This window comes from Piliocolobus tephrosceles, chromosome 2, assembly GCF_002776525.5.
Source record: "Piliocolobus tephrosceles isolate RC106 chromosome 2, ASM277652v3, whole genome shotgun sequence".
Taxonomy (NCBI): Eukaryota; Metazoa; Chordata; class Mammalia; order Primates; family Cercopithecidae; genus Piliocolobus; species Piliocolobus tephrosceles.
Genome location: NC_045435.1, coordinates 2,013,316 through 2,039,861, shown reverse-complemented (window position 1 = coordinate 2,039,861; position 26,546 = coordinate 2,013,316). Strand labels below are relative to the sequence as shown.

Here is a 26,546-nt window from a genome sequence, read left to right as displayed (position 1 = left end):
GGCTGACACCCTGATTTCATATTTCTTGCCTCCAGAAATGTGAGAGAATAACTTTCTGTTGTTTAAGCCACCCAGTATGTGGTACTTCGTTACGGCAGCCCAAAGAAGCGAATACAGTACACATTTGTGATTATATGTGAAAGTGGTATATTATAATCACATGGTCAGATGTTCAAAGTAATGCATTTCAATAGGACGTCTAAATTACCTTTCAGTTTAATTTGTTCTTCAATGTTTCCACTGAACAACAGAGCCTCAATCTCTATTATTTTAATCTCTAAAAGACACTTTTTGTAATGATCTCATGTGTGTCTTGCTGTTTACAGCACATCTATGAACCATTGATGTATACTTGTATAGTCAAACAAAAACTCATGCTCAAACAATAAATTGGAAGAGACAAAAGATTAATATTAAAAAAAAATTAGAAAACTGAATGGCTATGAAGCACTTCACATCAAAACAATCAGACATGAATACTATTTTACACCCTACCCAATTAGCACTGAATGCTAATCTGTTTGGATTCCTGGAAACTCCACTTCGTTAAATCGCTGAAAAACAAGACTCTTCTTGGGCTAGGTTTCCAAGCACTCTTCAGGCTATAGGATTATCATTGTAGCTTGTCTGTTTTATAAACAAACTTCAGTTTTATAAGAAACTGCCAAAGGAGCTTTCTCCAACTAAATAACAACTCTGCCACTTGAAAGACATCATTCATGAACTTTCTTTGTGGGAGTATTGTTATTATGAAACTAAAAGCAGGCATTCTTTCTTGAGTGCTTCTGGATTTTAATTATCAAATTTTAATGTCATCAGATATTTACTGAAAGGAAAACATCAGTTTTAATAAGCTACCTAAGACTGAAAAATATAAAAGGTATTCCACTGCAAAGCCAAGTTCACTTGAGTCTTGTGAGTTTGCTTATTATATATAATAAACTGGTATCATTCTCAGGAATATATAAACATTTAACAAATGCTCCTCTGTGGGGAAAAAAGTCCCCAATTTTAATATCCAACTATCATATGTGTATAATATATAATCTGATTTAGAAGAAATTAAAATACTTGCAATAAGTTTTAGTTACTAAGAAACCAGGAATTGGGGACTGAATGGTATTAACATGGGGCTTTAAAAAAAAAAAAAAAAAAAAAACTAAATAAATGAAATAAACAGCAAATAAATGTATTACAAGTAAGCATTTTATTAAAATTTTAAAAGGTAATGGTGGAATTCATTTTAATTACATCTGAATAATTTTATTTTCTTTTGTATTTTGTAAAATATACCCTAGAGAGGAAACTGATGTTAAAAAAAAAAAAAAAAAAACTTTCACTTTCACTGAAAAATCAACAAGAAAATTACACTGTATATAGCTAGCTAAGCAGCAGCGGTGCAGTTAGCCAAATACATAGGGCCATAAAGTCCTTAACAGTCCTGCAAGCTCTCACCTGCCACCCCTAACAGACTCCCTTTGTTTAACTCTGAAAACATTTGTCTAAATAACTTTCTTGTGGCCTCTACTTTCATGGTGTGTTAAAGAAATGAGCCCCTTGATTTCTAAACTTTAGAAAAGTCTATTCACATCACTCAGATGCTTGAAATATGCATAAAAAAATTCTCATCAAGATAAAATGAACTTTTTATTTATTTACAATAAATCAATCTCAGAAGACTTTTCAAGCTTTCTAAAGCAAATTCTACTTCCTATCTGGCAGACATACTTCTACATAAGAGATTGATTACTATTTGTCTTCTGAATCCAAGTTAAAAATTACTATTTTGAGGTATCAAAAATTCATATTTTCATTCCTCTAGTTTCCCATTTAAAAGGAAAAAAATGCCTTGAATGCAAACAAATATAGAAAAAAATGAGTAAAAGTATATGTTTATATCAAAATACTTGTGTTCAAAAGAAATTAGTTGCCTATTTTGATTTATTTAGAAATAAATATATTTATTTAGAAATATTTTCTACTTGCAATTTGACCTTTGTCCTCATCAAATTCAAAATAATTGCAATTTTCACCATTAGTAAACAAAAAAAGGAGTAACAGAAAAACTAGGTTAATGTTTTAAATGTAAAATTATTTTTAATGATGAATATAAGCCATTCCCTTTCATGTATCATTACATATTTCACAGAAAGATATCCAATATAGTATAACTTACTTATAAAAGACAAATCTTCTTAAGATTAGTTCTCTTACAAATAATTATAATAACGAAAACAATATTTTTACCAGAAACTACTACTAAAGTTGAAAAATTAATAGACTGAGGTAGCAACAGTAGCATTTAGTCTGAAACAACTTAATTTTCATTTATGATATTGAAATGTCTGAGGTGAAAATGTTATGAATATCCAGAAAATAATTTAATAACTCAAAAATGTAGATTGGAGTCAGGAAGCCAAAGTTACAAAGAACACTGGGAGCAGAAACAGCATCAGAGCATGAGATTTCCTGGCTCCACATTCCTATACTTAGTTAAACAGCACTTTTTTCATTTTCTTCTCACAATATACAGAGCTGACTATGACAAAATGCGGTAAGTGACGTAGCATTATAAACATGCCCATTAAACTGTGAGGTCCAGTAATTATTAAAACTACCACTTAAAACACAGATTACACATACGGATCAGTCTCTTTATATGGTGAACTGAAAACCTATGAAGACTTGCAAAACTATTTCAATGACCACGCTATCAACATTTGTATAAATATAAATTTAAGCATTTAAATTACTACTACTTTATTCTTTACTCAAAGCAATGATGTCACACAGCAATATAAAGAAAGTAGGTTTGTTTGCAGCTTTTGTTTTGTCGTTGCTCTTGTTATTTTTGTGGTTGCTGTTGTTTTTGATTCATCTTTTAACTATGTATCTTCCATGTACTAGTTGCAAAATGTTTTTTGGTACACTATCTTGTAAATAACCAACACAATTAGAAACAGCAAGCATAGTGATCTGTAGTCCTTTAAGGGGAAAGGCACTTTATCAATGGAGCAGATTACAAGCTATTCTTTGTTTAGCCAAATGGTCAATGGAGAAAAACATTTCTGCCCAATTTCTATGTCAAATACTTTTTTAAACTACAAAACACGTAACCCTCCACCACACACACACACACACACGCACCCCATTTTGTCATTTATTTTTTCTACAACACTGGTTTATAAGGCATGGTTCAAGGGCTCTGAAATGACATTAATGTTAATGTTAATGTTAATGTTAATGTTAATGTTAATGTTAATGTTAAGGCAACACCTACGTTTTCCTCTCTGGCCAGAGCTTTTGTTAACCTTTATTTTATTCACAGTCTATCAAAGGCAGAGCTATTTTTTCCACCTCAGTTGACTTTTTTTTTCAGTGGTTGTCTAGCAGTGTGTAGGAAGGGAAAATGGGTTGTAGCACCCTGGCTCACTCAAGCAGTTCAAAAATATGGAAAATCTCACTATCCTTCAGCCATCATCTCTGAGCGTTTTAAAAAACACAGTGGCCAACACCAGACCTTGCAGAGCAGCTGATTAATACATACTTTTCAGATGAAACAAATTTTACTATTAAAACGGTTAACTGATGAAACTGCCAGTCAAATCACAGAAGTGCCTCCTGTCAATTACACATTTGTTAGCAATGACAATTGCCATTTTTACTTGTGCCACTAAAACTTTAAGTAACATGATACTTAGTTTCTCCTTTTCTCTGTGCTTCAAACTACAGACTTCTCCACATGTTCTTTACCCTCTCTCTACACATATACACACATACACATGCAAGCTTTATGCTTGCCAGAAATCACTGAATTACTCTTCCCAGAAATGTCAGCTCAGAATGGTTTAGACACCCGGCTGGAGGAGCACCAACTCAGTGTGATGTTGAACTGTTTGCAGGAAAAGAGAAAGAAAGAAACAGAACAAAACAAAATAAAAGAACACCAGCAACAGTAACAATTTGGGAAAAATGATATAAAAGATGGAGGTTTACTGTATCAATCGGGGGAGGCATGCAGCCTCTTCATGCCTTTTCTCTACTAGAAATCCTTATCTACTCTCAAGGCAAAGACTTCCACTGTGCCCTAAATATCTATTTCAGTAGCATATACAATTACGTAACTATAATTTCTATCTCTCTCCTTCTACACAGGACCTAAGTAACTAGGAAATGTATTGAATGCCACTTACTTATTTATTTATTTTTCTATTTATTACATTTACATAAAATTGCTTTAAAATTCAGGCTACTCATTCATAATTAACAATCAATTAAAATTTTAAAAAGCAATCTGTTCAGAACTGACACCTAAACTTTTTCTCATCTCCCCTTATATTTATAACAATTTCACATTTATTGTTGACACAACAGAGGTGCAGGAACATTAAAATACGCATTTTGGGCTGGGTACGGTGGCTCACGCCTGTAATCCCAGCACTTTGGGAGGCCGAGGCGGGCGGATCACGAGGTCAGGAGATCGAGACCATCCTGGCTAACATGGTGAAACCCCGTCTCTGCTAAAAATACAAAAAATTAGCCGGGCATGGTGGTAGGCGCCTGTAGTCCCAGCTACTCCAGAGGCTGAGACAGGAGAATGGTGTGAACCTGGGAGGCGGAGCTTGCAGTGAGCCGAGATCCTGCCACTGTACTCCAGCCTGGGCGATGAGCAAGACTTCATCTCAAAAAAAAAAAAAAAAAAAAAAAAAAAATACGCATTTTGATTCATGTACTCATTCAGCACTATTTGTTCAATAAAGTGGGCAGAATCACATGAGGTAATACTGATTAAGTCAATTAACTCCAAATTACTGTTTCTACTATTACTGTCCTCCATTTTTTGTGCAATTATAGTAATGTCCCTAGTGAGCTACTTACAGAATCAAAGAAATGATTCTTTAGTGAATTTATAATATTCCCAGTAATGAGTGTTGTCATACCTATTAGGTGGAGTCATTCTACTAAACCATAGACTTTGTTGCCTAACTACCTTTGATTGTTTTGCTTATGTAGAAACATTTCATAGGAGACTTTTAAGTTTTGACTGGTAATGTATAGATTTTCATAGATTGATAGAACTCATAATGCTGATTATTCACAATGAGGCCACTCTGTACATGAAAACATGCTAAGAAGACTCTTCTATGTTCTGTAGAGCAAAATGCCTCCGAGCTCCGTATGCAATGGCACATTTTAGATTCAGTTTGCATTTGGAATCCTATGGGAACCTAGAAATGAATGTGTCCAAATATATTACTAGAAAAAGAAACCCAGTTCGAAAGTTTATGTGCCTGTTATGGTGTACCAAAAATGGTACATTATTATGAATTATTACGAAACATTTATCAAATGTAAGTTCTGCATAAACACAGCTGGCCACAGAACACTGTCAGTAAATAGAACAAAGATGAGAGTACTATCCAATTAAGGATATGCTATATCAGCATAGAAACTAATAAATTTTGTCTTAGGGTTGCATTTAGGACAGTGAACAAAATTCACTTGGACACTTAGAATGTAGGCAAGAATACACAGAATGAGTGACCTCATTGTGAACAGTCAGCATTATGAGAGCTATCAAAATCTATGGGAATCTATACATGATCAATCAAAACTTAAATGTCCCCCATGAAACGTTTCCACATAAGCAAAACTATCAAAATTATCAAATGGAAATTATAAAACATCTACTGAGTTAGAAAATGTTTCAAGTTTCCACAGAAGATGTAAAAGTGGGATACAAGTTTACCACATCATATATGATTACATCCAATTAAAACACTGTATCCACTCAAAATCCTAGTCAAAGAAGTTATATACCTTGTCAATGTCCTGATATTCTAAAGAGTAAAATTTAATGGATGACTTGGCTGGATCAGGAAAAATTTCAAAACTACTAACTTTGAAAAAAGAATTATAAAGACATTTGTAAAGAACTTAGTTTTAGTAGGTCAATGGAAGAAGTACAATGTGAAAAATAAAATTTTAATATAAATATCTGGCTTCCCAAGATGTTAGCAGTTCTTGAAAAGTCTACAAGAATAAACAATCACTACAATATTTCTCTACCTTACTTCTGTCACATTGTGACAACTCAAATTCCTCTTGTTACTCCTGGAGAAGTTTAGAGCATTAATTAATGCTAAAAGGCAATTGGAAGATTCACCAACCTCAAGATGAATAAACTGTGGCCCAAGAATATTAAGTGATGAGCCCAAAGTTATATAATTGGTTAGATGTCTACGAGTATGTTTGGGTTCATCTCTAATTGAGAGAGAAAATTATAAAAACATAATTATTTATGCCGTTTTTACATCTGGAAGAGGGTTTTTTATGTTTGAATTTGATGGTTTTACTTGTTACGGGTATTTGGCCAGTATTCATAGAAAATTTAGAGTCCACATACCTCCATAACTGAATTTTCTATTTTACAACCCTGTGCTGTTATTAGACAGAATGGAGCTAGTTGTTCTGACCTGAAAGAAATCTTAGAGGTTTCTTAAAGGTTTTCCTATATGTCAGAAAACTAAAATACAGACAGGTTAAGAGTCTCACACTAAAATTTAACTAATATGTTCAGACATTATATATTTTCATTAATATTGATTTTCCAATTTGGAAATCTAAATAAACTATCACTATCATGAATATTCCATAAATATGTAAAATAGCCCAGAAATGGAAAACTCTATCATTTTCTTTATTTTGTTTAAGATAGATCCTGAAATTTAACATTAAAATGACCAAACAACAAATTTGAGTGAGGATCTCTAAATGAAGAATCTTGGCTATAAAATTAGGATTTGGTTGATGTCAATTCAGTCTTTGAAAGCCCAGTTCAGTTTCTCACTTAAGTAAAAATATACAGATGGAAGTTACATCTCCCACCCACATCTACCACATCCGCAGATTCAATCAAACTATGTCTTTAAAACACTTGTCTCCAATACCAAATTCTGGTGTGGATGTGGAGCACTGAGAACTGTCATTTGTTGCTGGTGGGAATGAAAAATGGTAGAGCCACTTTGGAACCAGTCAAGGAGTTTCTTACAAACTTTCTTGAAAGTTTCTTATGTTCTTTCTAAACTTATGCATACCCTGAAAATCCACCAATCTTGCTAGGTATTTTACCCAAGTGAGTTAAAAGCCTAAATCCAGAGGAATACCTACATACAAATATTTATTGCAACTTTACACATGATTACCCAAAAAATGGAAGCAACCGAGATGTAGTTCAAGGTGTGAGTGAAAAACCAAACCGTGGTACAACCACACAATGGAGTATTGGAGTATTCTTCAGTGGCATAAAGAAATGAGCTACCAAGTTATGAAAAGACACGGAGGAACCTAAAATGCAAAGTGTTAGGTGAAAGTCAATCTAAAAAGTTACATATTGTGTGAGTCCAACTATGTAACACTGTGGAGAAGGCAAAACTACATAAACAGTAAAGAGATCAGTGGTGGCCATGGGTTCAAGGGGGGAAAAGTGAGACAATAAAGTAGATCACGGGGCATTTTTAGGGCAGTGAAACAATTCTATACAACACTGTAATGGTAGATACGTGACATTATGCATTTATGGAGTGCAAAACATAAAGCAGACCCTAATGTAAACTCTAGGCTTTAGTTAATAATAATGTATCGACAATAATTTATCAACTGTAACATACCACACCAATGCAAGACATGGATAGGAGAAACTGCTTGGGCAGAGGAGATTTACAGGAACTGTAATTTCTGAATAATTTTCCTGTAAACCTAAAATGGCTCTAAAAATAAAGTCTATTAAAACATTGAGAATACTGTCTCATGAACTAGCTATTATCGTAAGTAAATTTACGTAAAGCTATTAATGTTAAAAGCAAATACAGTCATGAACCCTGTAATGACATTTCAGTCAAGGACATTTCAGTTAATGACAGACCATATTTATGTTAGCGCTTTAGTAAGATTATAATGGAACTGAAAAATTCCTATTACCTAGTGATGTCATAGTCATCACAAGGTCATAGTGCAACATATTACGTGTTTGTGGTGATGCTGGTGTAAACAAATCTACTGTGTCACCAGTCACATAAAAGCATAGCACATATAATTATGCATAATACATAATACTTGACAATGACATCATAAGTGACTGTATTACTAGTTGATGTATTTACTATACTACCTACTTCTTAATGTTATTTGACAGGGTATTCCTTCTACTTATTAAAAAATATCTAACAGTAAAACAGCCTCAGGCAGGCCCTTCAGGAGGTATTCCTGAAGGCACTGTTATCACAGATGATAGCTCCATGCATGTGAATGCTCCTGAAGACCTTCCGGAGGAGTAAGATGTGGACGTGGAAGACAGTAATATTGATGATCCTGACACTGTGCAGGTCTAGGCCAATGTGTGTGTGTGTGTCTTAGTTTTAACAAAAAAGTTTATAAACTTCTTTAAAAACTTAATTTTTAAAATATTTTTAAAGCTTATAGAATAATAAAGAAAATATTTTTGTTAAGCTAATTGCTAATACCAGAGTCAAAAACTAAAAAAAAAAAAAAAAAATTAAGTTTATAAAGTTTAAAAGTGACAGTAAGCTGTTCATATTGGAGAAATTTTTTTCTATAAATTTAGTGTAGCCTAAGTGTACAATGTTTCTAAAGTCTGCAGTAATGTACAGTAACAGTCCTAGGCCTTCACATTCACTTGCCATCATTCACTTACTCACTTTCAGAGCAACTTCCATTCCTGCAAGCTCCAAGCATGGTATACAGGTTATCCATTTTTATCTTTTATACATTTTTTTTTTTTTTTTTTTTTTTTTTTGATTTTGTTTTTTTTTGAGATGGAGTTTCGCTCTTGTTGTCCGGGCTGGAGTGCAATGGCACGATCTCAGCTCACCGCAACTTTCGCCTCCCGGGTTCAAGTTATTCTCCTGCCTCAGCCTCCCGATTAGCTGGGATTATAGGCATGCGTCACCACACCGGGCTAATTTTGTACTTTCAGTAGAGACAGGGTTTCTCCATGTTGGTCAGGCTGGTCTCAAACTCCCGACCTCAAGTGATCCACCCGCCTCAGCCTCCCAAAGTGCTGGGATTACAGGAGTGAGCCACTGCGCCCAGCCTTTTATACAGTATTTTTACCATACCTTTTCTATGTTTAGGTATATTTAGACACACAAATACTTACCATTCTGTTGCAATTGCCCACAGTATTAAGTACAGTAACATGCTGTATAGATATGCAGCCTAGGAGCAATAGGCTATATCATATAGCCTAGGTGTGCAGTAGGTAATACCATCTAGCTCTTGTGTAAGTACACTCTATGATGTACACACAACAATGAAATTGTCTAAAAATGCATTTCTCGTAAAGTATCCCCATTGTTAAGTACCACATGACTGTATACAAAGTGACTCACATGTACCCCAAAACAATTACATGGTGACGTTTAGGTTAACTATTAAGTAAAAAGCAACATAAATGACCTTTACACCAAAACATCTGAAATATTCTTCTTACCTGTCCTGTGACTGTTCTTCATACATTCTCTCTTTGCCTTCTTTAAAGAGTCTTATTGCCCGTTTTGACTTTTTCATAAGGCTATCAATGTAGATTTTAAAGTACTCATTCTCACTGAGTTGGGCAAGTTTCTGGTTGTCATCATATTTACTCAGTATAAGTCGTAAATGCTGATATGTATCAGGCAAAATATCAAGTATATATGGTGGGCTATTTTTCAACTGAAGTTTGGGATTTTGGCACAGTCTTACCTAAAAACAAAGATAAAAACAAAATAAATCATAATATTTTATTTCACAGAAAAATTTAAAAATTATAGAACCATGTCCTATTTCTTCATTTTCCATAATATAAATTATGATCTTAACTTACTATCTCCAATTTATTATTAACTGACAAATATTCACTTTTGTCATAATATAAATAAGTCCTACTCTGTTCTACCATTCAATCTTTTCTATATCATGCCTTACTTTGAACCCCTAAAGTTTTCATTCTAAGATACCTCATTGTGCAGAGGTTAACAGAACTCCAGTATGCTAATCACTGTATATCACTGACAGTCTTTTTTTTTTTTAATAAAAATGAGGAAATGGGCCTTTTCTGTTGACAACCAATGCCTCATATTTACATGTTATTTTACTACATTGAACTCCCGGCTGGTGCTGTCTCATAGTTTGTTAATTAGTGTTTTGGTGTACTGTTCCTGAACCCCAAGGAGAATAAAACAAAGAGGTGCAATTTGAATAACTGAGTTATTAAGTAGTAAATGTGTGTCAGGTCAGAACCAGTCTTTTCCACCTCCCCATACTGTCTACCACGCCTATAAACATGTGGCATATAACGGTTCAGTCATCCCATCACAGGTGCTGCCCAACCACTGGGGCGTTCAGGGGCTGCCTGCAGAACTGAAAGTACCTTCTGCCGGCCAGAGAAGGTAGTAATTCAACTAATGTATTCACTTCTACATGTTCATATGATTTAGTCAAGAGTAAGTTAGTCTACCACATTCTTATCCCTCCAGAAAGGGCATAATGAACTCTTCACATAAATAACTTTCAAATGAAATCACTGAGAATTGCACAATAGCATTATGTAGTGTAATGGGACAGCACTCTTTAAAAAGGTTAAATGTTCACATAAAGATCATAAAGATATATGGCTCTCTTCTAAGGCCCTCGTCATTTTTTTTTTGTAAAATTGTCAAGAGTATAATATCTTATTTTATTTATTTATTTATGTATTTATTTATTTAAGATGGAATCTCAGTCTGTCACCCAGGCTGGAGTGCAGTAGCATGATCTCAGCTCACTGCAACCTCTGCAGCCCAGGTTCAAGCGATTCTCCTGACTCAGCCTCCCAAGTAGCTGGGATTACAGGTGCCTGCCACTGCGCCTGGCTAATTTTTATATTTTTAGTAGAGACAGGGTTTCACCATCTTGGTCAGGCTGGTCTTGAACTCCTGACCTCATGATCCACCCACCTCAGCCTCCTAAAGTGCTGGGATTACAGGTGTGAGCCACCGCACTTGGCCTATGAGTACAGTATCTTAAACATAATTGGCTAAAGCCTCCTGTTGGGTGGCACTGGAGTTGCTGTGGGTGATTTTGGAATCTGGCTAATGGAAATTTGAGTTGAAGATACATTTACTTTGGGTTTAGTAAAAGGTATATGTGAGGCATACAGTCACTCCTGTAAAATGGTTTAATTACTGTCAGCAATCCCAATGAAACTGAAATAAGACAGGCAAAGAAAGAATATATGATCTCATTTTCATATGCAGAATCTTAAAAGAAGGAGTTAAACAAACAGAAACAGACAGTAGAACAGTGGGTGGGGCCCCAGGGATGGGGAGGGGAAAAAATGGAGAGAAGAAGGTCAAAGAGTACAAATTTGCAGGTATGTAGGATGACTAGAGATCTAATGTACAGCATGAGGCCTATAGCTAATAACACTGTATTCTGAAAATTTGCTAAGAGAAGAGAGTTTACATGGTCTTACCACAAAAAGGTAATTATGGAAGGTGAAGGATATGTTAATTTATTTGATGTAGTAACCATTTCACTATGTGTATATATATCAAAGCATCACGTTATACACCTTAAATAAATACAATATTTTTAAAATCTGTAATAGAATTTTTTTTAAAAGATAGTTTCAGAAACACTTGAAGTGCCCAAATGCTGACTAGCCTACCATGCGGACAGTGAAATCCAATTCAAATCTGGCAATTTGAATGTGTTTCATGGCACCCAAAACTGGAAGTATATGTGGCGATGGAAGAGAATCAAAGTATAAAGTGTACGGAGCCAAAAACTAGTGCAGATTATTTCTCTAATCATTTGTAGATATATCTGTTTTTTAAAAATTATAGTGTTTTGTGGATTTTTCTCATTCTGAAGAAAATTCACTCTCATACACAATTTGATGTTTGTACTTTTGTATTCTTTATATTTAGAAAGATTCTTTCAAATTATGTAAGTTTCAGGGGGCATAAAACATGGATCTGCCCCTGGGCACCCATAAAAGTGCCTGGGACAAATAAACAATTGAACTATAATAACTTAAAGCATAACAAACACAATAAACCAAGGAACTAACAAATGTAAAAAGTACTCTTATACGCACTATCACACTTACTTTCTTAAAGAAATTGACCAGGCGCAGAGGTTCACACCTGTAATCCCAGCACTTTGGGAGGCTGAGGCAGGCAGATCATGAGGTCAAGAGTTCAAGACCAGCCTGACCAACATGGTGAAACCCCATCTCTACTAAAAATACAAAAATTAGCTGGGTGTGGTGGCAGGTGCCTGTAATCCCAGCTACTCAGGAGGCTGAGGCAGGAGAATCACTTGAACCTGGGAGGCAGAGCTTGCAGTAAGCTGAGATCACATCACAAAAAAATAATAAAAATAAAAAGAAAAGAAAAAGAAAAAAAAATAAATCATTGGGGATCAGGGTTTTTTTGCGGGGGAGTACATGGGGAAAAAAATCTGGCTCAAATGTCCAACCATCGGCCTCTAATTTAACATAACATTTTTCACATTAACCTAGGGCATGATCATATATTCTTCCTCTTTGTAAACAATGCCTTAAAGCAGAATTGTTGAGTATATAACCAACAAACTAATGGACTGGTTGATTGCTATTTTTTTACACAAATAGTTTGACTGTATTTTTCCTTTATTTTTACAATTGAACTCTGAAGTATCAAGTATTCAAATTAATAACCCAAAGGTACAGGCTTAGTTAAAAAGTAATAATATTATTTTAATCTCCTAGAAAGTCCTTGGAAATGTAGAATGGCATCTCATTTACTAAATAACAGCAAATCTTTACAAAAGTATAGTGAAAAGGGCTGACAGAGCTTTTTTACCCCCTTTTTAATACGTACATTAGTATAATCAGAGTTCATTCTCCCCTAAAGATTAAGTCCCAAATATGTCAATTATTTAATGCTTGAAAAAGAATATGCTTTTTAAATTATTTAAACCAAAAATACTATCACAAGTATACATAAATACTAAGAATGTTGCCACCAATATTCTACAGCAGGCATAGTTTAATTTCGGCAACATAAAACTTGGTGTAATATGACACAGACTGATACATTATTTTCTTGTAGTTTGGGGACCAGGCAGCTTCAAATTCATTTCCTCTACTAAAGAACTTTTTAACTGATAAATACAAAATTTCTGTCAGGCATTTTTGTTTTCAGACATTCCACATAAATATTCTTCGACAGAAATGTTTACATTTTACAAATATTTAATTCACTATTCTTTATCTGAACTTTTTTCTCATTTGCTTTATTTAAAATTGTAATTCCATGTGGGAATTTATCCCTTTATCAGGTGGAAATTGTTTGAACTACTATATGCCAGGTACTGAGCTTAGTGCTAGGAAATTATAGATGACTCGAACATACTTCCTGATTCAAAGAGATGCAAAGAGTCTGGCAGAAGAGACATAGTTCTCTATAATTAACTTAAGAGCAATGTAATTCTTGCTCTAAGGGATCTTGGTAAAGATTCCACCCAATCCATTCATTTCCAGATTTTAAAAAAACTAAGAACTAGAAAGATTAAGGGACCATTAAAATATCATTAATCCAATACAAGAGCTTGCATCTTCTGAATCTCAGGCTGATCTTTCTAACTATACCACAATTTAATTAAAATTAGGCATATAATTAATGATCCCTGCTAAACTCATTTACATTTTTATTTTATTCCACTTGCAAATTTACATAAAGTTCAGGACCCATTTGTTAATTCAACAAACATTTATGTGGCAGGCATTGTTTCAGGCTCTAGGGAACAGAGAAAGTAATAAATCACACACCTGCCCTCAAGCAGCTGTCTAGTGGGAAAGACTGGTGGCTGAGGAAAAGAATTACAGGAGAATTTAGTGCTATGATGGAGGCAAGTACAAACTGCTACAGGAGAAAAGCAGCAGCTCACTCATTTCCACATAAGACTGATAGGAAACACATACTTACTTTGTCAAAAGGAGTATTCTAGGCAAAGAAGTGTGCAAAGGCTTAAGAGACACCAGAGAGAAAGCATGTTAAGAGAGGAGTAAATGCAGTTATTCTAAAAGGTCGGAGCATAGGAAGGAAGGCTGTGAGTGAGTAGTACGAGAGATGTGAAATAGGCCAGAGTCAGCTCATCAAGGCCCTGTAGGCTAAACTGTTGTCTAAATCTGCACTTGGGAAAGTGCAACATACAATGCTAAACTACTGTATGCTGCTGAGTGCACAGTTCATCAGTTGGATTACTATTAAATCCTGTGATTTATGACAGCTTTTGCCAAAAATGAATAACCCTACATCAGGACTATGACTTCTGAGCAGGTCAAATTCAATTCCATTCAATAAATATTTATTGAGTACCTGCTATGTGCAAGGAGTTGCAAAAGCCAGGAAAGAAAAATTGCTTTTCTAAAAGCAGTATATTAGAGAGAAAATTAAGCTCACCACAAGGGTCAAGTTCAGATTCAAATGGTTACACCTCTTCTAGAAATACCTAAATTGCTTCCTAGAATGAAGGTTGGTACTAACACAGAAGAACTTTGATATAGAACAAATCTGTAGTCACATTATAAAATGATGAACTTTTTAGGGCACCGATTGGTGCATAAAACAATTGGTTCGATAGCAGTATCGCTCTTTTCATTAGAACTAAAAGGCAAAACATTTATTATTGGAATTAGGCTGAAAATTCCACTATAGTCATTGACTCAAAAAATTTGGAAATCACCAGTACCAATTCCTTTTGCCATGTCAACACTGAAATACAGAACTAGAACCTAACTAAGGTTACTGCTCAGAACCCTGATAGCTGGTCTTGAGAATCAGGAACTGTCCCCATACCAATATACAACTGACTTTTATATTTGCTTAAATGTATTAGAGATGTTTAACGAGACTCTCTCTGTACATGTAGTCTGCACTGTTTCACATAAATAAAAATGTATTATTAATATATTGGTTACACATTCCAGTACATAAATATGTATTTAAATATATATATTCAACCATATCAAAGCAAAAGCACAAATACAAAAGCAAGATTTACTAATGCTATAGGACTATTCAAAGTCATTACTTAGTCTTGGAATAATCTTGCATTTAAAGAGTTTTCTGACTGTGCCTTAGCTAAAACTTCCAGCCAAAAGGTAAGAAAAATGTATTAGATAAGATAGTACATTCCTTGCAAACAAGGTTCAAACCAGCCTGTGAAACATAGGAAAGAACTTTTACCAAATACAATGAAAATTTCAACAGTAAGGAATTGTGCCTATACTATAAGACTTTCATAATAGAGCACACCTCACTTCATGAAGCATTCAGTTATATTGAATCAAGTCATACACTCTCAAGTGAACTATCTCATTTTTAAAGACAATATAGAAAGCCCTGGGCTGGGTGCAGTGGCTCACAACTGTAATCCCAGCACTATGGGAGGCCAAGGCAAGCAGATCATGAGGTCAGGAGATGGAGAACATCCTGGCTACCACGGTGAAACAGTGTTTCTACTAAAAATAGAAAAACAAAATTAGCTGGGTGTGGAGACGGGCCCCTGTAGTCCCAGCTACTTGGGAGGCTGAGGCAGGAGAATGGTGTGAACCCAGGAGATGGAGCTTGCAGTGAGCCAAGATCATGCCACTGCACTCCAGCCTGGGTGACAGAGTGACACTCCATCTCAAAACAAAAAAGGCCTGTCCTCCTGTAAATGTTAGAAAAGGTTTCTTACTACAGTTACCTAAAAGTGTGTGTGTGTATATATATATGTGTGTGTGTGTATATATATATATATATTTATAATAAAAGGTACTGAAGAGTTCTTTGGGTTCTTTCCATTTTAAAGCAGCAAATAATTACTAAATATAAAAATTATAAAAATGTATTTTACTAAGTATAAAAATGTATAAAGTGTAAAAAAGTATAAAACATACACTCTTTTTAATAGAATATTAATTGCACAAAACAAAATTGGCATATAAAATTGATCGAGTCCACTACAGCTGAATTTAGAGAAAATTACCAAGTCCTTTACGGTTTTCTATGAAGATGTCTTCAGAAGATTGACATTAAGAAGCAGCATTAAAGAACCGACTAGTTATAATTAAAATATCAATTGTATATTCTGTTCACTCTCTTTCTTCCAAATGAGAATGGAACTTCCTTAAAGGTGAAGAACAGTCTTTCTCATTGGTCTGTCTCTATTACCTAATATAGAACTTTGCATATAGTAGACGTGCAATAAATATTTGATGGCAGAAAGGAGGAAGAGGAGGAGGAAGCAAACAAAGGAAGAACCTCTCAGGAAAATTATATTACAAATAGGATATCTACAGCTATATTGAATAAAGCTGCCTAAAAATGAGTACAAAATTTGGAGAAGAATTTGATAATATCAAATATGGGAGTGGAGGAGGGGAATGCCCTTTTGATTTACTCCTTCGGAAAAAGGAAGCATCATATTATTCCATGGAGGAGTGTGCTTGACTCTTCATACTGTGAACACAGACATCAGAATCAAGCAAACCTAGGATGTGGCCCTAACATTTACTAGCTTTACAACCTTGGGCAGGGTTCTTCTTCTGGAAACTTCTTAGGATATTATAGTTCTTACAAGAGGAAATGTAAAGTGCTATGCACTGTGTCCAGAACATAGTTAGCCCTGTCTCCTTCTTAATATTTCTTCTCCCTTCCATATTTTACATTCCATCACAAGACAAAATCCCTGCAGATTTTGCAAAGGTATGAAAATTAGACCAAGGGCACTGAGCAGTTTGTTGAGGATCATGATTTTTAAAAGTTCATTTAGCTCATAAAGTTACTCATGCTGCCTAAAACCCTTAAAAAGTCTGGAATGTTCTGTGCAGAAGAGCAGGAAATAAGGCTAAGCCCAGGTCAGTATTCCTGTCAGCTGACATGGAATCCTCTGGTTTCTTCAAACCCAAGAGGCTCTCAGGAAAAGATGTAGGACTTTAGTATTTTTTAAAATCCTTTAACAGGTAGAATATTATAACTATTAATACTTTTTTCATTGATACTATAAGATAATATAAGCTCAACAATTTTCTAAATGTTACTGTGTTAAAAACCTATAAAATTTGTTGGATATTTTCAAAATGTGTCTTTCATTATAGCAACCTACAAATACTTAAAAACAAAAAACAAAAAAACCCTAGTTAAAAGGTAAGAATAGCATTAATATATGCTCAAGCAGAGTAGATAAAAATAGCACTGTGGTATCCTTTAAGTCACAACAAGTATATAGTAAGATGAACTTAATATTAAAGAGAATCGATTTCCATTTTAATTTTTTACTTATTTACCCACTTAATTGCTAGAAGACTAAAATATATATATTGCGTATTTCATGATACAAAAATTTAAAACTATAAATATTATGCCTTAAATCACTTCCCGACAACCCAATATAAAATTTAGAAATGCCCTCAAAACTTCTCTGTATATTCCCTCGCTTTCCTCCTCTGTAAGTGGACGTTACATTTATCCACCAAGATTAACCCTTCTACTAGTTCCTAGTCTTTCCCTCCCACAGTTTAATCTAGAATGCTACTGCTTCTATTTCTTTCTTCTTGCATCTTAGGCCATTCCTTAACTACATCCTTTCCCATCAATCTTTTTTTTTTCCCACCAATCTTTGAACCTTTTCTATGGTGTGTGCACATACACACACACACACACACACACACACACACACACACAGTTATTTCTATCATGTTCAAATCCTCAAGCTAACAGAACTCCCTTCCTTTTCATTATTGTTACAGTTTTAGAACAATTTTTAAATAATCCACATACGCATTTTAATCTTGCCACATCATAAAAGTTAAACTGCTCTACAAAGGTCAATAATGGCCTCCAATCATACAATTCAATAACTTTTCAACTTTTCACCCTTTCTGGTTTTCTCCACTTGAATTTGAACTTAGTTTTATCAGAACTTCAGATTTTATCTTCTTCTTAAAGCTGTTTCTACCTAGGAAATTCTGTTTTAATTCTACCTTCCTCATCACTAATCTATGTAGATTCTCTTTCTTTCTCTGGTATTTAATTCCACCCCTCAAATGCCCCAAAATTCAATTATCTGACTTTTTCTCTGAATTGCTCCCTCCACTCTTCCTCAGAAATCTCTGGCAGTTCTATAGCTTGAAATTCTATCTCTATGAGAATATCTACCAAATATGTCTCTTGTTTCTACTTCTCTCTTGAACTGTACACTTAATTTTCTGACTGTAAATGAAATTCACTCTGGCATGGTGAACTTAGCATGGCCAAAATCTAACCCCCACACTTCCTCTTTTCCGTCTTACGTTCCTTACCTCATTAACTGCATCACTGCTTTCAGAGTCAACTAGGCTGAAAACCTCAAGAGTCACTTTCACTGCACCTTCTCTTTCATCCTCTAACTCTAAGGGGTCACCAAGACCTGTAGATTTTAACTCCAAAATGCCTCCCACATCTGAACCAACACTTGCTATACCTACTTCCAATTATCTAGGCCAGCATTTCATTATTTCTTGCCCAGACTGTTTTAATTCCTCTTGATCATTACTCTTGCTTTCAGTTTTCTTCCTTAATCCAAGCTTTGCAGAGCACAGCCCTGATGTTTTCCCTCTCTGATTAAGAGCCTTCAATGGTTTTCTACCAAATAAATTAAGACAAAATTCTTTGACAAAAGCCAAACCTCTATCATCTTCCCCTAACTTCCCCTCTCTTACTCAACAATCTATCATTCCTTCAACCTAACATGTCCTCCATCTCACTGGAATCCAGCCCGTGAACTGGACAGTACCTCTTCCATGCTTCATTTTACACCAACTTTTCACCCTTAGCAAGCAACGGTTCACCTCCGCCACGTACTACATCTCAGCACTTTATTTATACTACCTTAAAGCACTTACTATTACATTTTACTCTATGGCATAGCTGTTTGGAAAGGCCTTTCTTTCCATAGTTGAGATTTGATAAATGAATGATGAAATCAACAGACAGTACATAAAGCACCTTTTAAAAAGAAGAAATAGATTCAAACTCTGAAAGCTAAAAATTTTTTAATAGTTAAAAGATAGTACTAACTGATTAAGGCCTGTATTATGTGAATGCTTTATATCGCAGGGAAAAATCATGGTAAGTCTTGGTAGGATTCCTTTAAATCTTTTACTTTATCAATAGCTTTTCTTAGAAGTCATGTGCCAGACTTTGGGATCACTTCACTTACTACAACACAAATTCAAAACCGAACTGAGTACTAAACAAAACTGTCCAGATGATTTGTTATTATCCCTAACCAAGTCTACTAGGACCCATTGATTCTGCTAAGGTAGAACAACTTCAGTGAGGAAAAGGAAATATATCAAGAAGTATAATTCAAATGAATGATATCCCCCGTTTTACGGCTCTAGGAAGGTAAGAGTCTCCAAATCAGTAAACACAAACAATAGGCATCTAAAACCTGTTTTACTCCACATGGAATATCTTTCAGAGGTATGAGGAACTCAGCTTAGAAAAGAAAGTTTACTTGTATTCTTTAAAATATTTGTATATAATCCATGCATCCTTGACTGACAAACTTTAAAATATATTATTATCACAATGAAATTAAAAAGAGTATGAATTATATTTCAAGCTTGAAAAATGTACTAACTAGACTGAGGGCAAAAGGCAGGAAAAACCTACTGGGCACCATCACTTCCTAAGTGCTTTTTAAATTCTTTCGGTAATGCAATTTAAAAAAATTGACAAGGACAGCAAGACAAAAATTTGAGGCAGGTACTCAGCGTGTTTTGCTCTTTAGCATCAATTAATTATTTTCTAATTTCCCGAGCACCCACATATGCTCGGTATAGTTAGTATCTATTAGACGGAAAATTGTTTCTTCTATTTTCCATCACCTGGCTAAGATTCTCGTGAAAACCATGCTCAGGAACCTCACATTAATAAATTATCATTCCAACCATACTGATTAGCAATCACTTCCTTACTCTCACCTCAGCATTTCCAACAAGAACACAATAATGCTGTTTCTAAAAGGCAATGGCCAGCGGAATTCAGAAAGAAAACTGTTTGAATACTGGCCAGAAAAACAAGGAGGATGTTCTCTACTCTGTTCCCACTGTACTTTGGGTTTGTAATACAGCCCTTCCCATACTACATGGCAATTATCCATTTATGTGTTCTCTGAGTTCCTTGACAGGTCAAAGGCGGGATTATGTCTTGTCTAGCTTCATATCCCCAGTAACAAGCACTCAGTGGAAACACAGGAGGCCCTCAAAAAATGTTTATTAAGCGTTTAAGAAACCTTGTCTCTTGAGTAGCTTCAGAACAGACTCCATATTTCATTCCGGGCACACCTGACCCTAGATATGTATTCATGAGTACTACTTCCATCACTGTATCAAAGAAGCATCCACTGATGTGAGGGCTTTCGGGTCAGCTAGCAAATGACACCGACACACAGAGCTAAGGCCAGAAAATCTGTTTAAATGGGACGTTTTGGGATATGCTACCATCTACTATTCTTTTCCTCAAAACATGGACTATGCTAACTCTGTGCTACTGATTTTCTGTTACAAAACACTCTACATCTTATAAGGAGACAACTAAGTAATTACGTTCTCCTATTCTCAGTGACCTTAGAGAAAAAGCCTGCCCTCTGAAAACAGAACATTAATTGGAAACAATTTCAATTGACCATTTTAAATTCTAGAGGCCAAGAAATGGTAAAACTACATACCTATTAGATAATTCCCCTACAACCCAAGACTGCTTCATTATTCCCTGTAAAAACAGTTATCTTCCTTTATTGGCGGCTGGAACAAACTGAAATTGAAGTTTGTGTTCATATTTGTACTTCCAAGATCTACCCTTGCAAAGAGGTGTCACAAGAAAAAAATAGTAACTATACACTTAACTCTGCCTTTTACATACCTACCAATTAGACGTGAAAGTTGCTATTTTCTGTTATTCACAAACTAAATTCATGCTATCAGTTATTTTTTTTAAAAAGGTAATGTATCAAGGGATTAACTTCAGAACTAATAATAAAGCTCCTGATGTAATCATCAGGACAATGTTGATATTATGAGCCACTTCCTTCACCACTAACAAATAAGACAAGATAAACAAAAAAGGGGGATGTTTCTGCACTACACACTTAGATAAAATATACTGCCAATTAGTAATTATCAATGCCTTTCTATTTACTGTATCTTAGAGTAAAAATAAACATACTGAATTCTTTTATAATAATTTATGTGATTTCTCTCCACAGAGCCCCTGGGTACATTCACAAATGAACACAATCATTTTCATCTTTGACAAATAATGAAGATAAACAGGCAATGTACATTTGCCAACACCCGCACCACATCCCACTAAGTAGAGACTTTTGATAATAGATTTCCTTGTTGAGTCAAGTTTCTCAATTGGAGAGACTAAAACCTAAACCCACAAAAGGGTTAATAAAATAAATAATAGCAGATGTGTAACTATCAAATAACCATCTATTGTACCATAACTCATGGTGAAATAATTAAAAGTGAATAAAACTTATGTTAACAACCAGTTATAGACCAAAATTGTGTACATCATTTTTAATGTTTCAAAAATGATTTTATAGTGACTATAGCTCACCACCTCCTTACATAAATCTTTTTGATTTGATGTCCTAACACTCACAAATGTACAAACACTGACCACTCAAAGATGGAGGGTGGGGGAAAAAGAACAGCACCTTTATAGAATCTGAACCATTTGCTGTCCACTTATGTAGCAGGTAAGTTAGAGAAAAACCTTGAATTCCTTCTCTTACGCCAACTAATGATTTAGGCAGTGAGAGTAACCTTCAAATGCACACTCCTTAGCAAAGAAAAGATAGGCAGCATTGTGCTTGCCATATATATGCTATTTTTCCAATTGAATAGTCCTTATTCTAAAGTATCCAATGCTAAAATCAAAACTCAACCCCAAGCAGCAAGTTGCAATATTCTGACACTATGACATCATTCTGTCTGGAGCACTTTAATATAACAATTTGAATAAATTGGCAGAAGCTTAAATAGGTCACACTGAAGCCCAAAACTAAAGCTATTTATCTGGCAAAAATATTCTGGCTCTGCATTTAACACCACTGCCTGTAGAATGACAGGCCATTCATCTATGTGTCCTTTCCATCAGAATAAATGAAAATAAAGGAAATCTTGTCACATTCGTATATTGCTACTACCACTACTACTACTGATAGTGGCTTTTCATAGCCAATATTTGCAGACAGGAGCAAATCAAAGCAAAGATGAATGTTACCATATGATTTCATGGATGCTCTGGCACATCCCTATAAAGGATTTTTTTTTTTAAAAAAACCTCCATTTCTTCAGTTATAAACATCCCGAGTCTTGCTTCAACTAAACTTACAATTAGCCCCAGATATCTACGAAATAAAGACATAATGTGTTACAAACATTTACGAATAAATACAGGACAGTGCTACTGCTTCAAAAAAAAAAGAATTATTAATTTTTGCAAAGCCGCAAGCTACATCTTAAATTTATTTTATAATCATACTTAGTAAAGTAGGATACTGACAGCTACAGTTTCTGAGTAAATCTCTGTAAGGTATTCAGATTGACTTCTCTGGATACTGACACCCATCTTGATTTCTTCTTGTGAAATTATAGCTTGTCTGAAAGCAACATGCAGAAACCACAGAGGTTTCTGATACTCTCAGCTTCACCACCCCCAACATAAATTTTCCTTTCACAATAAACAATGTGCCATCGAAAGGTTTCCTGTTTCAAAATGGAATAGTAGATGAAAGAAACTGTTAACTCTCCCATTAACAACAAAAAAAGTTTCTTAATGAAGATGAATTATCAAAGATGAAAATGGAAACTCCCTCAAATACTGCTTCTACACTTAAGAACTAATCTGTTTCTGGATGACTTTGAGGGGTTCAAGACTTCAGTGGACGAAGTAACAAAAAAAGGAAAAAAATTTAAAAAAAGAACTAATCTGTTTCTTTCCCCAGTAAATATTTTCAGTATCACATCAGATGATTGTCATGAGTGGTCCATCAAAGACTTAAATAACCTGCTTGTACTCTTTTGTTATCTAAGAGCAACACAACCTCACAGAAGACAGAACAAACACTTCCAAACATTCTATGGCCATACACCAACAAAAGGCAGCCAATGGTAAAATTCTGCATACTGAGTCATGCAGAGGAACTCTGAACCTTAAAGAGTAGAAAGGACAAAAGGTTAAAAAAAAAAAAGTCTTTGAATCCAACTTTTCAAAAAACACAGACTTGAAGTAAGAAAAATGATGAACTGAAATCAAAAGACTGTTGCCATAACAATGGTTGGTATTAATTAACTGTATAAATAAATCTGGAGAAACCACAGACAAAGTGAATAGTGTTTCGCACAGGCAACGTCAGACAGAACTTACCACTTTGTCCATGAGTTTCCAAGTCTTCTCCACGGTCCTGCGATCTGCTGCGGCTTGCTTAGGGGGTCCAACTGCATCCTGAATAGCATCAATAATACCCAAAATTCGACCTTTTCGGGGATTTCCTCCTCGACCACCAGGGTTTCTGCCATTCATTGAGTTTGCCATCTGGAATTTTAGTTCTTTAAAAGGCAGATTTAAGAAAAGAAAAGTTAGTTGATTTCGAAAATACTTACCCACCAGAAAACTAAAGAGACTAACTTGTACCCACTGCATCTTCCTCCATCCGTGAGAGCAAAATCAAAAGTTCCACACTCATTTTTATCAATAAGCTTGTGAATTTACACTCTCAATCTTTACACACAGTAGTTTTAGGAGCAATGATCCTAGATTTGCTTTTACAATACTAAGAGTTAAAGATGCACCCTGCTCACGTTTCAAGTAGCTAAGGCTGAACTAATACCCAACTCATAAAACTTACACAGGTTTCCTAGATAAAAAACAGAATGTTCTTCCCGTCCTGCCTTAATTCCAATTCAGAATACTAGAACAACTGAAGCTCCTATCATACATTTTGGGAGCCTTACGCAGAAACTTCACTTTTCACTCTGTTAGATTTCTCTAAGTTATATAAACATAAAGATTATTCTACACAAACGTAAGGGACAGTTCTGTTGTCAACAAAGGCGCACGACATGTCCCACACTAAAACCACCAAGTACGGACCCACGAACACATTTCTTTAAATCAACGCGGTGATTCGTTATTTCCAAGAACCAAATGAAATAACACACAAATAGCCCATTTGAAAAGAGACGGAGAGAAACTGACAAGAGCGGCCACGGAAAGGAGGAGTTCACTTCTCTCGCTCCTCGCCTCTGCTCTCACCCAAAGCTTTGTTTCAGGACGCCTGTGTCCCTTCCCCGCTCAAGCCCCTTCCTGGCCCCTCGGGTCTGAGCTGCGGGAGGAAGGTGGACGGGGAGGGGACAAAGTGTCCCTCCCGTGCCCGCAGCCCCGTCCGTCTCGGGCGCGGGAGGGACACTGTGTGCTCGGCGCTTGGGTGGACGCGCCTCCTGGCCGCCTGCTGCAATCCCCACCGCCGTCTGCCTGGACTCCGTCTCCCTCCTCCCCGGCCTGCGGGTTCTGGTCTTTAAACGCCCCACTTCAAACTGGACGGCGGCGGCAACGGCAGCTGCAGCTGAGAGCCGGGGCTGTCCCCTCTTCCTCCTTGGCCCGCGCCTGGCTACCCCCAGACCCCCGAGCCGGTAAGAAGTGTGGAGCCTCCCCGGCGACCCCTTCCCTCCTTGCCTTTCGGCGCCGTAGCTGTCCAGAGACACGCGTGTGCGCGGGTCCCACTCCACACGCACGCAGCCCAGTGTGTGTGGGGAGCCCCGGCGGGGAGTGGGATCGCTGAAACAGCTCGCTCCCGAAAAAGGAGCAACCCAGCGCGCAGGCCTCCGAGACGTGGAAACGCAACAATTACCGTCAAGACAAATCCACACCCGCTCTCCCCTCCCGCCCGACTCGGGGAGGCCGCGGGACGCCGCAGCAGCACTAGCAGGAGGAGGAGACCGCTCGCTGGACACCCCACCCCTGTGGCACACACAGGACCCAGGCTCGGGGCGGGGCGGGGGCGGGGCCGCGCGCCGCTGGGCCAATGCCGCACACCCGCGCACTGCCCGACAGCGGGTGCAGCCAATGGGCGGGAGGCGTCCGTCCTCCTCGCGCTGCCGCCCCGTCCACGTCCTCCACAGTACACAATGGCCCCAGAGGAAGGCCCGCTCGCAGCACGTCAGAAAGGAACTGGACTCGGAGAGAAATGAGGGGCCTGGACTCGCCGGGGAACGAAAGTGGAAACGGGAAAGGAAATGGAAGAAGGGATTCAAGGCACGAAGGAGCTAACCAATAAGGGGTGGCAGGTGGGCGTGAACGTCGGGAGCGGGAGCCAGAGCCGTCTGGGGCTGAAAGGCGGGACTTCCTGCTTCGCTTACCTTCCTAGTCTTTTGTTTCATAGCAACAGAGTAGTGGCTGGAAGGGTGTTGCTTCTCTGCTCTGGGCGGGTCCAACGCTGGAGAAATTCATCTCCCTAGGGCTGCCAAACCCTTCTACCCAGGACAGCAGCCAAACAGGTCTATGACGTTGCTTCTTGTTGGCTATCAAAAAGAGCAACAGCCACCGAGCTTCTAAAATGCAGAATATATCTCACAGAGTGTAGGCTAAGGGTGACACCAGCCTGCCAACTAAAACTTCCTAAGTTTCTGAGTTTCTCTTTTGCTGTTAGTTTTAGAGGGGTTGCAGACCAAACATCAGGCTGACGAAAAAGCAAATAGTTGCCAACACTGGCCAAGTAGTCTCTGCTAATCATGCCAGAGCAATAAAAGTACCAGATAATGGGAATTGCTGATAAATACCTTGCACTTTTTACTTAGTGCAAATGCCTGCCTAAATGACTGAGGAGGAGACAGCTATTATGTTTTGTCGGAGTCACCTTTATATAGATTTCTATCCATTTAAAAACAACCTTACTGTAGCTGCCATTCTCTACCAGCGTTGTTATCTCTTTCTGTGGCTCCATTCTTTGTGCTCTTAAAAAGGCCGACATCTGGCTAGTCTTTTAAAAAAAAGAAAGCTACTGTGCTGGGACTTGTCTTTCAACAAGATCGTAGATTAAGCAAATGCCTTCCGTTTATTTCAGTTTACTTCAGTCCCACCACTCATACTACCAAAAATTGCTCTGTACTTCATACTTTGGAACTTTCTTTCCACTACAGTTGATAGCGTATATTACACTTTACAGCTTGGACATCTCAGATGTTCTGCTATTTTACAATGAGTTTTTTGGTTTTGATTTTGTTTTTTCAAATCTTTCTCTAACCACGCAACCTGATAAAATGTTTCTCAATGGTTCTTACCACTTTCTTGCAAATAAGAATTTTAATACTGTAATTATTACTGTGAAGCATCCTGAGTTGTCCTTTACAGCCTTAAATTTACATGGTTAAGATTTTAATTTGGCGAAAACAGAAAAAAAAAAAAAAAATGTGC

The 26,546-nt window shown here is 36.5% G+C and overlaps 1 protein-coding gene across 4 annotated transcripts in view; it reads right to left on the bottom strand.

Moving 5' to 3' along the window:
• Positions 1-25,112, bottom strand: part of CBLB (Cbl proto-oncogene B) — a 213,506-nt gene extending 188,394 nt beyond the window's left edge. For 2 of the 4 annotated variants that reach the window (XM_023212445.3, XM_023212457.2), the window contains exons 1-3: positions 24,985-25,112; positions 23,502-23,683; positions 9,512-9,762 (exon numbers count right to left, since the gene is read on the bottom strand). In XM_023212445.3, coding sequence (XP_023068213.1) covers positions 9,512-9,762; positions 23,502-23,669 — 419 coding nt within the window. In that variant the 5' untranslated portion in view covers positions 23,670-23,683; positions 24,985-25,112. Of the gene's footprint in view, positions 1-9,511; positions 9,763-23,501; positions 23,684-24,809 lie in introns of all 4 variants that reach the window. The other 2 variants (XM_023212438.3, XM_023212451.3) reach the window with 2 other exon arrangements.
• Between the last annotated feature and the right edge of the window lie 1,434 nt (positions 25,113-26,546).